Source organism: Falco naumanni, chromosome 13, assembly GCF_017639655.2.
Source record: "Falco naumanni isolate bFalNau1 chromosome 13, bFalNau1.pat, whole genome shotgun sequence".
Taxonomy (NCBI): Eukaryota; Metazoa; Chordata; class Aves; order Falconiformes; family Falconidae; genus Falco; species Falco naumanni.
The window spans coordinates 1,711,939-1,724,441 of NC_054066.1; the positions used below are offsets into that span (position 1 = coordinate 1,711,939).

Here is a 12,503-nt window from a genome sequence, read left to right on the forward strand (position 1 = left end):
TCCTGCAGTAGGATGGCCGAGATTGCTCAGTCCAAAAGAAATATATCAGCTGGAAACGAAAAGTATATGGGCATGTGTGGGGAAGTAAGTCTCTCCTTGGCATCTCTTTCCTATATGCAGCTGCCTAGACTTATAGATCAAAAAGCACCATGCAAGACGGAAAAAAGCAACCAACATTTCCACAAAAAGAACCAAGTATCCTGCCACACAGCACAAATCCCCACCATCCCTTAACACAAGCCTTGGAGCCTGGAGCATGGCCCACTGGTAGAAGCTGGCTCCTAAATTTTATGTCTACTGCAAAAAAATAAACAAATTTAAAAAAAAAAAAAAAAGTGGTTAGGGGTTGTCTGAAGCACGCCACTGCCCAGATTAGTCACAATGATGACTGTCTGCTGCCCAGTAATCCACGCTTTTCAACCCCCGATTATCAAGTAGAAAGACGTGTTCGCTCTTTTTGCGACAAATGTACAATGGGATTTCCCTGCGCATACCGCAGTGCCCTTGCACGGTCTGTGCATCCCCTGCTTTGCTCAGTTGCTGTTGAGGGAGCATCCAGGGGACATAAAAACACGCCCCTGCCTCAACACACAGGTGCCCACTGCAGATGTCAGAAGGAAAGGAGGGTTTTGGCTGCGGAGGATCACTGAGAGCCGACCCTCAGTGTGTGAGGCGCGAGGGTTTGCTGCTTCCCAAGCTGCTGCTGAGAAAATACTCCCGCCTGCGAAAGAGGATGCATGTGGTTAGGCAGCCTTCTTGCTCCTTGAGGCCAGACCGAGCTGCGGGTAGGCTGTGTGCTTGGGTCTTTGCTCGTTCCTTTTTGCAAAGGTCGCTCTTCTTTACAGCGCATCAGGATCCGACCGTGATTTCCTTGAAGGCTGCTTCAGCCTGGCTTCATTTTCCCTGACCCGCAAGTGTATGTAAACACCCTCCCGCACGCTCGCAGCCCTGGCCGTGCCTCATGCTCCCTATCAGCGACACTCCTCTCCCGTTTTGCTCATGGTAATCTTATCTACGCTGACCACTCCTTCTTGTGTTTGGGCACTGAATCACCTTGCCCCTCATAAAATTATCTTGTTTCATGTCTCCTAGACCTTGATCCCACTAAACTTTCCAACCCATTTTGCTGTCTAGCTCTTGCCCATCTTTTTCCTTACCCTGCTGCTGGTGTTACTGGTGAAGGCCAGGTGGCCTCTCCCTTTCGAAACCACCAAAACCAGACATAAACACGGTGTCAGATCCATCCAGACCTAGCCTTTGCTTTCTGATACCAGCAGCACCGCTGCCAATGCTGGAAGACCCCAGCCACAGCGGGTCCTTCTCCCCATGCCACCCCACTTGTCCTAAGGACCCTGCCTGCCTCTTTGCTCCGAACACCCACCCAGCTCACCGGCTCTCCTTGCACAGTGCCCAGGGTTGGAATAGCCTTTGGTTTTCTTGCTTTAACCAATGGCCCTCATCAACAGTGACTTTCTTCTCTCGCTGCTTCCCTCTCCAAACCTACAGCCATGCTGCCTTCAGACCAGTGACTTGATGAACCTTCTATTCTTGCCCACAGCTAAATAAAGCAATTCATAATCTTTTCCAACAGGATATGAGAGCACAACTGTTACACCTCCAGGCTTCTGAAATACACTCCTCTCAGCAAATTCCTGAAGCCCCTTATAAAGGAAGGGATAAAACACTTGCTCCGATGCTGTTGGGGTGTCAGATCCCAAGGCAAGGCTCCCATTTCTTCTGCAGAAGGCATTCAGCCTCCCCAGGGTGGGGAGAGCTCCCCGCTCCCAGCCACTGCACCCCACACGCCCCAGTATCTTCACCCTGGGATGCTTTAAAGCCTTATCACACTGAGAGCCCACAGCCTCCCCTCCCGACCTCGCTGTCCGCCCTCCCACACCATCCCTCTCCCTGCTCCAGTACAGCACCCAAATAAATCTGCCCCAAGGCTTTTGAATCTCCCCCGGGGCTCCCTCCCACTGACATCAGTGACAGTAACTCTCTGTTATCCTCCTGCTGCCTTTTCTGTGCCAGGCAGTCTGCAGGGTAAAAGCCTCCCCCTGCATGTGCTCCCAACCATCTCACACTGCTCCCCCGAGCTCTCCAACTAACTGGCTTCCAGCTGTAACCTGTCCAGCTCAGCTAAGTAACAGGACATTTACAATGCTCTCCTCATTGTCATGTTTCTGGGGATCCCAAACAAGCAATTAGCTACCAATTAAAATAGCACAAACCCACGAAAGAGACAATAAAGGTGAAGAAGCCAAAAAGATCTGAGGCACTGCAAATAGTTAATGCCTCTGAAAGAATCCTTTGTCAGTGGGTGTCTGGAAGGGCAAGATGGGTGTGGATGTGATGAATGGAGACAGCAGTTAGGACTCTGGACCAGGGGACATCAGTGGGGTCCATGGACATGCGTGGGAATCAAAAAGAATAATCATCCACTTCTCCTCCACCTTTCAGACGCGTTTTGTTCCCTTAGGCTGTGAGGTCCTCGGTGTCCCCAGTGCCACCGGGTGCTAGCACCCACCTGAAGGTTGGCTTCATCTCCCATTTGCCAAGCAGCACCACCGCAACCCCTCAAAACCCCAGTGCCAGTCGTCACAACCCTGGAAGCTCTGGTGAACTTCAAAGCAGGGGGCTGTCCTTGCTCACCATCACCTATCCCCACCCCCGCTGCGGGCTTACCGAGATGCTCTAGGCTTCTCGTGGGGGACAGTGCTCAGCAGCAACCTCCCAGCCCCAAAAACTGAAGGCCTTTTGCATTCTTCTTTCTCTCTTCAAGGTGATTCAAGCCAAACCAGCCAGCTTCTAGAGGGGTCGAGCAACCCCGTCACATCTGAGAGGGCACTCAAAACCCTCAGCACAACGAGCAGGTTTATTCCAGCCACAAGATACAGTGCAGACAGCAAACAGACTGTTGGCCAAGCCAGGCGGTGCCCTTAAATATCAGTGTAGACCGAGCCTTGGTGCCATTCGGTGTAATTGCTTTGTTAGCTTCAGTTGTTAATACCCACGTGTAACAGGGAGTAACTTCCACAGCGGCAACAAGGAACTGTCACCAACCACGTTCCCGCAGGGTACAGAGATCAGCTGTAAACGCCTGCTGTGTCAGAGCACGGGTACAAGCCAGTAGCCACATCCAAGGGCACTCACTGCTGCCCTGAGCGCCTGCTTCGGCACCGGTCCCCCAGCAGCACCTCCACACCACCCATCCCCAGAGTCCACACCATCCTCCCTGTCCCGCTCTTCAGATCTCTGCAGAACCATTAGAACCACTGCTTTCCACCAGGGTCTTTCCCTCTCTGATGCACATCCCTGGCACCACCATACCCCCGCACCTCGGAACCTCAGCAGCATCAGGGTGAAGAACATCCCGAGAGCGATGGGAACCAGTGCAAGGAGATGGTGGGCTCCGTCGCAGGGAACGTGGAGGAGCAAGACCACTTACACAGGAAAATAATTTGTTATTTTTAGCCCCAGCCCTGCAAAAGGCACTCTGAAAACGATCCGGGCCTGTGAGCTTTATGGATTAAATATGAGCTTCGTGATTAAGACTTGGAGCCTGCTGCAGCTTGGGGATTTTGTTGTGTTGGAAATACTGTCCCTGTCAGAAACTGCCATAGTTTATACAAGGGCGCTGTGTCTAATTTAAACCCCTTTAGAGTACCTGTCTCCGTGTGGGATGATGCCAGCAGCTTGCCACACAATTAGGTGCTGGGTGAAGACTTTATATAATGCATTATTTGCAGCACCCATGGCTTCTTGCACAAACGAGAGCTAAAAAGCCATATAAACCCAGCTGCTTGCTTACGCCTTGCCCTCTGCTGAGCCGTTCACAACAAAACAGCATCCCAAACCTGGAAATTCGGTTGTGGCACTTTGATTTTCTACTAATTTTGGGGGGCTGAGAGGATTGACAACTGCACACAGGCTAGTGCTTTCCTACCTTGAAGCATTTATTTTTTTAGTGTAATATATATTTGACACAAATGCGACAGCACAGGAAGGCTGAACAGGTCAGGAAAGGGTGGGGGGTGTCATTGCCTGCTAATTTATATATATTTGCTGTTAGAAACAAGAACTTTGCTCCAAGGGATGGATGTCCTGACTCCCCACCATTCTGGGTGTTACACATCATCCATCTGATGCCAACACGCATGTTTTTATAGAGCTCAAACTGTTCCTTAAGGCGCTTGCACGGTGCCGGTGTTGGGCCGTTGACTTTTTAAAACAGAAATGCTTCTTTTCACGCATTGGTTTTCCCTTAGCACAGCTGAACTTGCACCAGCCAGGGCAAGCAGGAGGTGGGGGGTCTCCGCTGGCATCTCCAGGAATCACTTTGCATGTGTTCCCACACAGGGCTGTACCACCTCTCCCCCAAAAAACACCTCCAAGGACCCCCAGGTGGGCTCAGCAGTGGGTGCCTGGACAGACTGGGGAGCTCCAGGCTCCTGGCCCGATTGTGAAGGTGCGGCTGGAACCCCAGCAGGCACCAGACATTGGGCATTTCGAGCTGGAGCTGGTGGGTGCAGGCAGGAGCCAGGTACCTCTTGGGACAGCCAAAGCTCCTGCCGCCAGCAAAATGACACCCCCATGTCATCTTCCCTTGGCCAAATGCCCCAGGAGGTCCTGGGCACAGCCCTGACCACGTGCCCTGGGGCATGTGGGGTGCTGAGCACCCAGCCCAACTCCTGTGGCACCCACAGCCCGCATCCTGCAGCTGTCTATGGGATGAAGAAACGGTTTAACATTTATTTATTTGGTGGGTGGGTTTTTTTTAACCCTAAAGTTTTACATCCTGCAAAAGGCACAGCATTTGGCATTTTTTTTTCCAGTTCCAGGATATTTTCACATGCTGCCCTGTAAGTGTGCAGCTGAAGGGAGCTGTGCATATTTCCATGAAAGAGCATGAACTGCAAGGAGGGCTCTGTTCTTGGCTGTTTTCTGGTAACTTTACTCAACCCACGCCATAGTCATTACTGAACCAGCCCGGAGGGGGTTAGGGACCCTTAGCACCTCCAGAAGAGGAGGGGTCAGGTCACCAGCCCCCTCCAGAGGCATGCCAGAGTAGCCCAGAGGCAGCCTTCAATTACCCAGGGTAACCTCAAACTCTCCCTCCCGAAGCTCACAGCCAAAAGAGGCCATTAAGTCACCTGCTGGAATAGCCCAGCCTGGGCAGTGGGGACCTTCAGGGATGTAGGACTGGAAGACATCATCTGGGATGATGCCTCCAGCCCTGGGATCCTCCCGGGGAAAGAGCACCCTGTTGGGAACAGCCCCATGGCACCCTTCAGCATCCCCATGGCGCCCCATGATTTGGTGACACTTTTGCTGCCCAGAAACCAGCTGCAAGCGAGCACAGCCCAAAGGGGACCAGGCAGCCCCATCTTTCACACATGGTGAGGAAAGCTGGATGGCAAATAAAACCCAAACCCATCCCGCACAGCGATGCCCTACCCATGGCTGCACACTCCTGAAAACACGCTCAGCTGGAAAGTGCTGACAAACCCTTCCTCGCAGCAAACACACGCTCTTCTTCAGTAACACTAGTGGGAGATCACACCCCAGCCCTAAGCACGACCAGCAGCACCAGCACAAGGGGGTCCTGACAGCTGGTGGCCCTTTTCACATGCCCAAAGCGGCTCTGCCGTGGGCAGGTGCTGTTGGGAGCCGCCATTCCCCAAAACTGCAGCTGGCTGCTTCGGGTGCCAATGTGTGGAGGTGCTGCCAAGCGAGGCATGAAAATCCCCCCCACCCAGCAAAATCCTGGCTGACGCAGGCAGGTGTCCCAGGGACAGGAACCAGCGTGCGCAGCAGCCTCGGTGCCCATCCAAAAATGGGCCAAAATGTGCCACACAGGGAAAAAAAGACAGGGTGAGGGGTGGTGTAAAAGCACAATGGTTAGCAGGGTTTAAAACGTGAGAGGTGGCCAGGGTGGATGGTGTTTTCTCACGCAGGCAGTGACCTCAAGAGCCTGAAGCTCAGGCAGGGACTGGCTTTAAGATGACAGCTCTCACCTTGCTAATAGGGGCAGGTGAGTAACTGGGCAGCCAACACCAGAAAACCCACTTCAACCTGCCGAGATTTTGCTTCTGTCACTCCAAATGCCCTGCTCATCAAGGTTTTTAAGGCAAGTCAGTGTTATTATAGGGCAGTGGTGGTTTTTTTTCACACCAGGATGTGGTTAATCATTCCCCAGGCAGCAGCACACTGTGTACTGGACACCGTGGGTAAGCCCCGCAGCTCACGGAGAGCTGCCCACACAACGCTTCCACGGGGTGTAACACCCACGCGCCCTGCGGGGTACCACCCCGAAACCCACCGAGTTCCCCAGACCTTCCCACGCGCCGAGCAGGATGGACCTCAGCGGTCTTATCCAGAACTGCCCGAGGAGTGGACTTTCAAATTCTGCATCTTAGCAAACACCCTTCATTTTACTGGCGGTTTGTGGGGACCTGCGGGATGGGTTGGGGTCACTCTCCGTGCAAGCATCCTCCTCCCTCCCCACTGGGGAAGCGGCACATCCCTGCCCGGCACCGCTCCTTACCTTGATGTTGCAGAAGATACTCCGGGAGCAGGTGCCAGAGCTTTTGGGGATGTCAACTGGGGATTTGCTGGCTTCAGGGTGGACTCCCATCGTGGGGGCTTTCTGGGGAGCCCCAAACAGCTGGGCTGCGTGTGGGCTCCTGTCCCTCTCCAGCCTGTCCCGCTGCTGGTCTGTGCTGAAAACCCTCCAAGCCCGCAAGTGAGCAAGGCAGCGTGAGCGCGAAGTTTTTATAAGTCTGCTCTCCGGCACGATGATGAAACCATTTCTCCTCCCTCTTTTGCTTTGTGCACCGAGGGAACTTTAAAGTCACAGGAAGCTAACGCGGCGTGCGGGGAGCAGGTGGGCGTGAGGGCTCGCCGAGCCCCGGCCAGTTTGGGCATGGGGACTGCGGCGGTGTCACGACGCTCGCCCACCCATGGGAGACACCCAGCATCCCGACCAGCTCGTCCCGGCAGCGGCTCCCCTCTGCTGCACTCACACCCGAGGCTGCAGGACGCAGCTGAGCAAGGCACAGGCACCGGCAAAGCAGCTTTCCCGCAGGGAAAACCACTGGGGTGTTAATCCAGTCCCCCCGGAGGGGTGAGAGGAGGGGGAAGCACCTCAGCAAACTGAGATTTGGCTCCCAGGTGGTGGGGGGGGAGGAAATTGAGTGGCCAGATGGAGCAATCCCTCCGAGTTATGGGGTTACAGAGGAAAAAAAAATCTCCTGCTTTTCTCTCATGGAAAAAACGGCATTTGTGAAGCTCTTCAGCACTGTTTTTTTACCAGCACCTCTCCGGGGCTTTGTTTATGCAGAGCACTGATTTATTCTGCAGGCTCCTCACAGGGAGGAAAAGTGTCAGAGGGAGAAGGGCAGGTTGAGCCTGGCTGAGGGGAAACCAGCTTCAAGGATTTTGTCAAAGCTATTGCTTTTCCCTGCATAAATCAGGGCAGGGAGAGAGGTGGGAGGACCCCGCCAGAAACAGCGGAGCCCACCCTGGGGTGCCCTGAGCCTGGAGAAACCAAATCCCAGCTCCTTGAATGGTTTCCCTATAGGAGGGCTGGCGGGTCCTTATATACGCCCCAGTATGACACCAAGGTGCCAAGCCCCGCTCTGCGGGCACCCACCAGCACCCACAGCCTGCCCGGGCACCCACCGTGGCCGCTCGCCACGAGAGGGTGCATTGTGCCCGTGGGAGAGGCTCCCTGGGCGCTCCCTGCCCCCACCTCACCCCGCGTCCCGCCAGAGGACCCCCAGGTCAGGACCTTTGGGGTCCGGTGCCAGTCTGACCAGATGTAAGGCTTGAAAGCAGTGGGGAAAATAGCTTTGCTAAGATAAGGAGAGCTGGTTTGGGCTGTCAGCTTCCCAGTTTCCTAACCCGTTCCCAGGAGCACCGCTTGCCAGGACAGGTGGGTATCACTGGTGGCAAAAAAAAAAAAGCATCCCCTTTTCCCTTCTCCCTTTTTCCACTCCCATCCCCAGATTTGCTAGATCTGGGCACAGTGTGAGGAGACCCTTTTCCCCTGACAGAGTCAGCTGAGCCCTTTTATCCGCTACTCAATGGCAAAAGAGAGTTTCAGCCTCACCAACAGAAAAGCCGAAGCGAGCCAGCTCTGCTCCTCTCCCATCCTCCCCATGAGCCTGACATGCTGCTGAGCTCATTTTTCAGGCAATGCCTAACCTGCTTGCTAACAGCCCTGTCTTTTCAGTTTATTCTGCAGAGACCCGTGACGCTCACTTTGTTGTAACAACCACCTCCACGCAGCAGCAGCTGTTTCAGCCGCTAACTTCGGCTTTGCCCTACACATTTCTCTCCATGCAGCAAAACGCACCGGGGTGCCCGACAAGCCCTTGCCCTGCCTGGCCGCAGGCAGAAATGCCCCTGCCCCAATGCCCCACATCCTGGATGGGGTTGGAAACCTCCTAACCCCCAGCTGATGACCCCCCCCAAGGGGAAGCAAACGGCTGCAGCGAGACGAAAGGGCATCAGGGCGCCCTGCACGCAGCTTCTGGTAAACGCCCCCACGGGCTGCACTGTCACCATCCCACGGGGATGTGGGTCCTTGCTGGGAACTCGCCACATGTCCCGGCTGGCCAAGGAAGGGACAGAGGCTGGGGCAGCCTCCCACGTTCTCCAAACCAAAGGACCTGGGTCCCCAGCAGCATGGTGCTCCCCAGGTCTGGCCACCCCCCAGCCAGCTCCCGCTAGATCTTGGACACGGACGGATGCTGCAGAGGGGCTAATTTGCTGGAGGGCAGGAAGAAGTCATGCTAGCAACCCATGCTGCTGTTGTATTTCTCAATCTGCAGCTCTTGCAACAGCGCTGGGGACCTCCCTGCAGGGCTGCACACCTTGCTTACCCACGCCATGCAGCGTCTTGGTCTACACTCCCATGAACAAGCTTCCAGTGAACATTTTTCCCAAGCAGGGAGCATTGCCCAAGCCTTGGCAGCTTATCTAGCTATAGTAAATAGTACAAGAAAGGCTGACAAATCTGAATTTAAAAGTCAAGTCGTGGTGGTTTCAGTTATTAAAGGCAGGCACAATTTAAGGATGCATCCAGTACCTGGTGTGCTGCAGCAGCTCCACGAGGTTCCCTGTGGCCAGCGCAGGTGCTTTGTCTCACAGCAGAAGCAAAGGGCTGTCCTGAGCAGGCTCTGGCCACCTAGATGGGACCATCAGAGAGCACTACTGACATCTCCCAAGCTTTTATCCCACTGGAAGAGAAGTTCCAGCCTTTGGACACAAATTCAGCTCTAGCTTTCTTACACCAACATCACTTTTAAAAAATTACAGACCTTAGACAACAGATTGTCCAACAGCAGTAACAAAATGAGATGCACATGAGAAAACAGGGGACTCTGCCTCTTCTTGAGGATTCTCTGATGCGTTTTCATTCCCAGAGGGTAACAGCCTTGGCAAGGAACGGTTTGGCCTGCAGATGAGTGCACAGGAGGAAAATGATTTATGGTGGTGCTGACAAGGAGAGGAGAGTTGGGTTTCAAATTTTTCTCATCGTGCTTTGTCAGGGCAATACGGTTGATGTTAAGTGCCTGGCAGGAGAGATCACACGTTGACAGGGTTTGTTTGGTTTGTTTTACACAGCTCCTGGGGCTGCACGTCTTTTTCAGCCTTTGAAATGAGCTCCTCCTACAGCAGTCATGCTCTCCTGGCCAAGACATCAGCTGGAAGGAGAAGACCTTGCTGCTGCTGAGCAGGAACCAGCTACTTCAACCAGCAAAGCTGAATCAGGCCCGCAGCTCTCTATGTACACCACCAGTCCATCCTCTACCCCACCATCTTCCCTCATCCACAACAAGCCATCAGTTGAAGCCTGCCCACCAGGTGAGTTCCCCGTGGGCAGACCAAACTTGCACCGCTGTAGCTATGCAGGAACTGAGGCAGGTCCCTTTTTGCTGCCAGGGGATGCTCACCTCGTTTGCAGAACATCAGAACCCTCAAAAGCTGCTTTTCATATGCTGGGGAGGAGAGTGGGTCAAATCCTTTCAACATGACCACAGCTCTTCTCTTTCCTCACATCCTGCTCCTTACTCCTTTCTAGCAATCAGTGGGTTGATGCTTTCATGGGGCGAGGACCAGACTAGCTCTGCTTTACCACCTGGCTCCAATCTGGCATCTCAGTTTTCCTCCATGGTATCCCCAACCAATTCTTTTCAAGGATTCCTTGCCTGCTGGGCTTTAACAGGTGCTGTGTACCCACCAGCGTTGAATCATAGAATATCTCGAGTTGGAAGGGACACATAAGGATCATCAAGTCCAACTGAGACTCAACTGGGACGGTCTTCCTGGTCCCTGGGAAGACTAGATGAAGAGACACTGCATCCCAGCATGGAAGATGGTTTCCCGGTGTGCAGTGCACACACAGGAGGGGAGTCCCTGTTACGTTTGAAGCTGGATGAGCAGATCTTTCTTAAAAGAAGGTACTTCCTTCCCAGCAGCCTCCCTATCAGTGACTCAGGACTGAGACTTGGACTGCTCCAGTCAGTATTTCATTTCACACAGACCTGCTTGAAGCATCATCCATGGTGTGGAGCCAGTCAGCCCCGGTCCCTAGGGAATGATGGGCCATGGTACTCACGTTCCTGTCTTGGAGCTGGCCAAATGTAAACTGTGTGGTCAGACATCTCAAGGAACCTGGTTCCTGCGAGGTCAGACGTTATTTCCCCAGATTCAAAGGTGTGGATCCAGAAGACTCAGCTTCTTTCCAAACTCTTTGCTGGTTTCATGTGATCCAGCAATAGCAGGGAAGCCCACAGCAGCAAGCCTGTATGTCTCCCCAGTTTGGGAAATCCTCTACATTGGATAAAAGTAGAAGCTGGAGAAGAGACTGGACCTCAGGACCACCTGGCTCAGCAGAAGAAGGGAGCGAGATGTGATCCAAGCAAACTTCTGGTCTTTTCAGACATAGCAGCAATGAAGATCCTACCACCACCATCAGCCATGGGAAGAGATGTGAGGATGGACAGACACTTCGAGAGACACATGACCTTGGGAAGACCTGAGGAGGCTCTGCAAGACAGAGGAAGGGACAGAAGCAGGGTCAGAGCCCTACATACAGCTCATAAAATGAAAAGCCCTAGAGATTATTGCCCGAGATGTGCTGGGTCTCCTGCTTTGTGGGTGGTGCTGTCGCAAGCAGGATTAGGAAGGGAGCGAAAGGTGATCCTTGTATTTACTTGGGGACCTCACGCACCTTAAAAACAAACTTCCTGGAGCCACACAAGTCCCCAATTTTCACCAGCACCAGGACAGCACAAGCCTCTGCAGAAGCAAGCACAAAGCCCCCAGGCTCCTGGAGGGTTTCAGACTTGCAAGTACAAGCGTTGCTCTGGGAATGCAGATTAAAAACACCCACGTTCCCTGCCGCATTACTAGAGCCAGTCCCTGGGGTTGCAGACCAGCACGCCTAACCCTCCCCCAGAAACCCCATTTATTCTCCACAGGGCTGGTGGTTTGGCACCATGGGGGACGAGGACCAAAGGGGATGGGGTGGCAGCACGCACCAGCGGTTCCTGCCAATGCCTGTGGTTGCAAAGGAAATTACAGACCATGACAGGCTGGATTTAATTTACCAGCAACATATATTTGATCTGGAGCAGAAATACTGGTCAGAGGAAGGTACACAGCCATACCTGAAGAACAGGCTTGGCTGGCTCACAGCCCAGCCTGTTCTGGGGATGGAGAGCGAGGGCAAGGTGCTTTGCCCTCACCCACAGAGGTGGTCCGGCCCTCGGGGAAGGGGCATCAAGGTCACCACGGTAGAGTGACATGTACATAGGAGCTTTTGGGATGAGCAACACTTGAGCACCAGCACGGGACATGACACCACTTACCGTCCAGCCAAGGCCACCACCAGCCCTGCAGGGAAGCAAGCCACACCCAGAGATTAGGAGTGAGGTCAAGGCAGGATGGGAGAGCAGGTAATTTATATTGAAGATGATGGCAGAGGTGTGTGTCAGCATTAAACCATCCCTCCCATGGTTGGCTGCCCACAACCAGCCAACTTGCAGAGGGTATTTGCGCTGGTGACTAATAAATACATTAAGCAACTCTGTTGTGCTCTTCATCCCCTACGCAAACCCACTCAATCAAACCTCCTGCCGGGCAATGGCAGGAGAAAGGCGCGTTCTGGGGGAATAAGTGGGGAGGCAAGGGCAAGCGATGCGGGCGGCCGCTGCGCCACGGGGCTGTTGCAGAGCCTGGGAACTACGAGTCTGTGATTTTGGTGGGCTGAGTCTTCAAAAAGAGCGGAGAGTAAAGCAAAAAGCACGGGAGCTTTCAAGAGTGCTATAAGTGAACAGGGTAGCGAAGGAAATGCTTTTAAACGAGCCCTGGTGCTACTTTATGTCACTTCTCTTAAACAGCCACCTTCTTTCCCTCGGCCTTTTCGGTTCTAAGTAAGTCTTGTTTGTTATGAGGCCACTTGAGTCTTGCCATCAACTGAATCCCTTCTT

At 53.5% G+C, this 12,503-nt stretch overlaps 1 protein-coding gene across 2 annotated transcripts in view; it reads right to left on the reverse strand.

Moving 5' to 3' along the window:
• Nucleotides 1-6,820, reverse strand: part of SLCO2A1 (solute carrier organic anion transporter family member 2A1) — a 30,015-nt gene extending 23,195 nt beyond the window's left edge. The window contains exon 1 of one of the 2 annotated variants that reach the window (XM_040613277.1): nt 6,548-6,820. In XM_040613277.1, coding sequence (XP_040469211.1) covers nt 6,548-6,637 — 90 coding nt within the window. In that variant the 5' untranslated portion in view covers nt 6,638-6,820. The remainder of the gene's footprint in view (nt 1-6,547) is intronic. The other variant, XM_040613276.1, reaches the window with a different exon arrangement.
• Between the last annotated feature and the right edge of the window lie 5,683 nt (nt 6,821-12,503).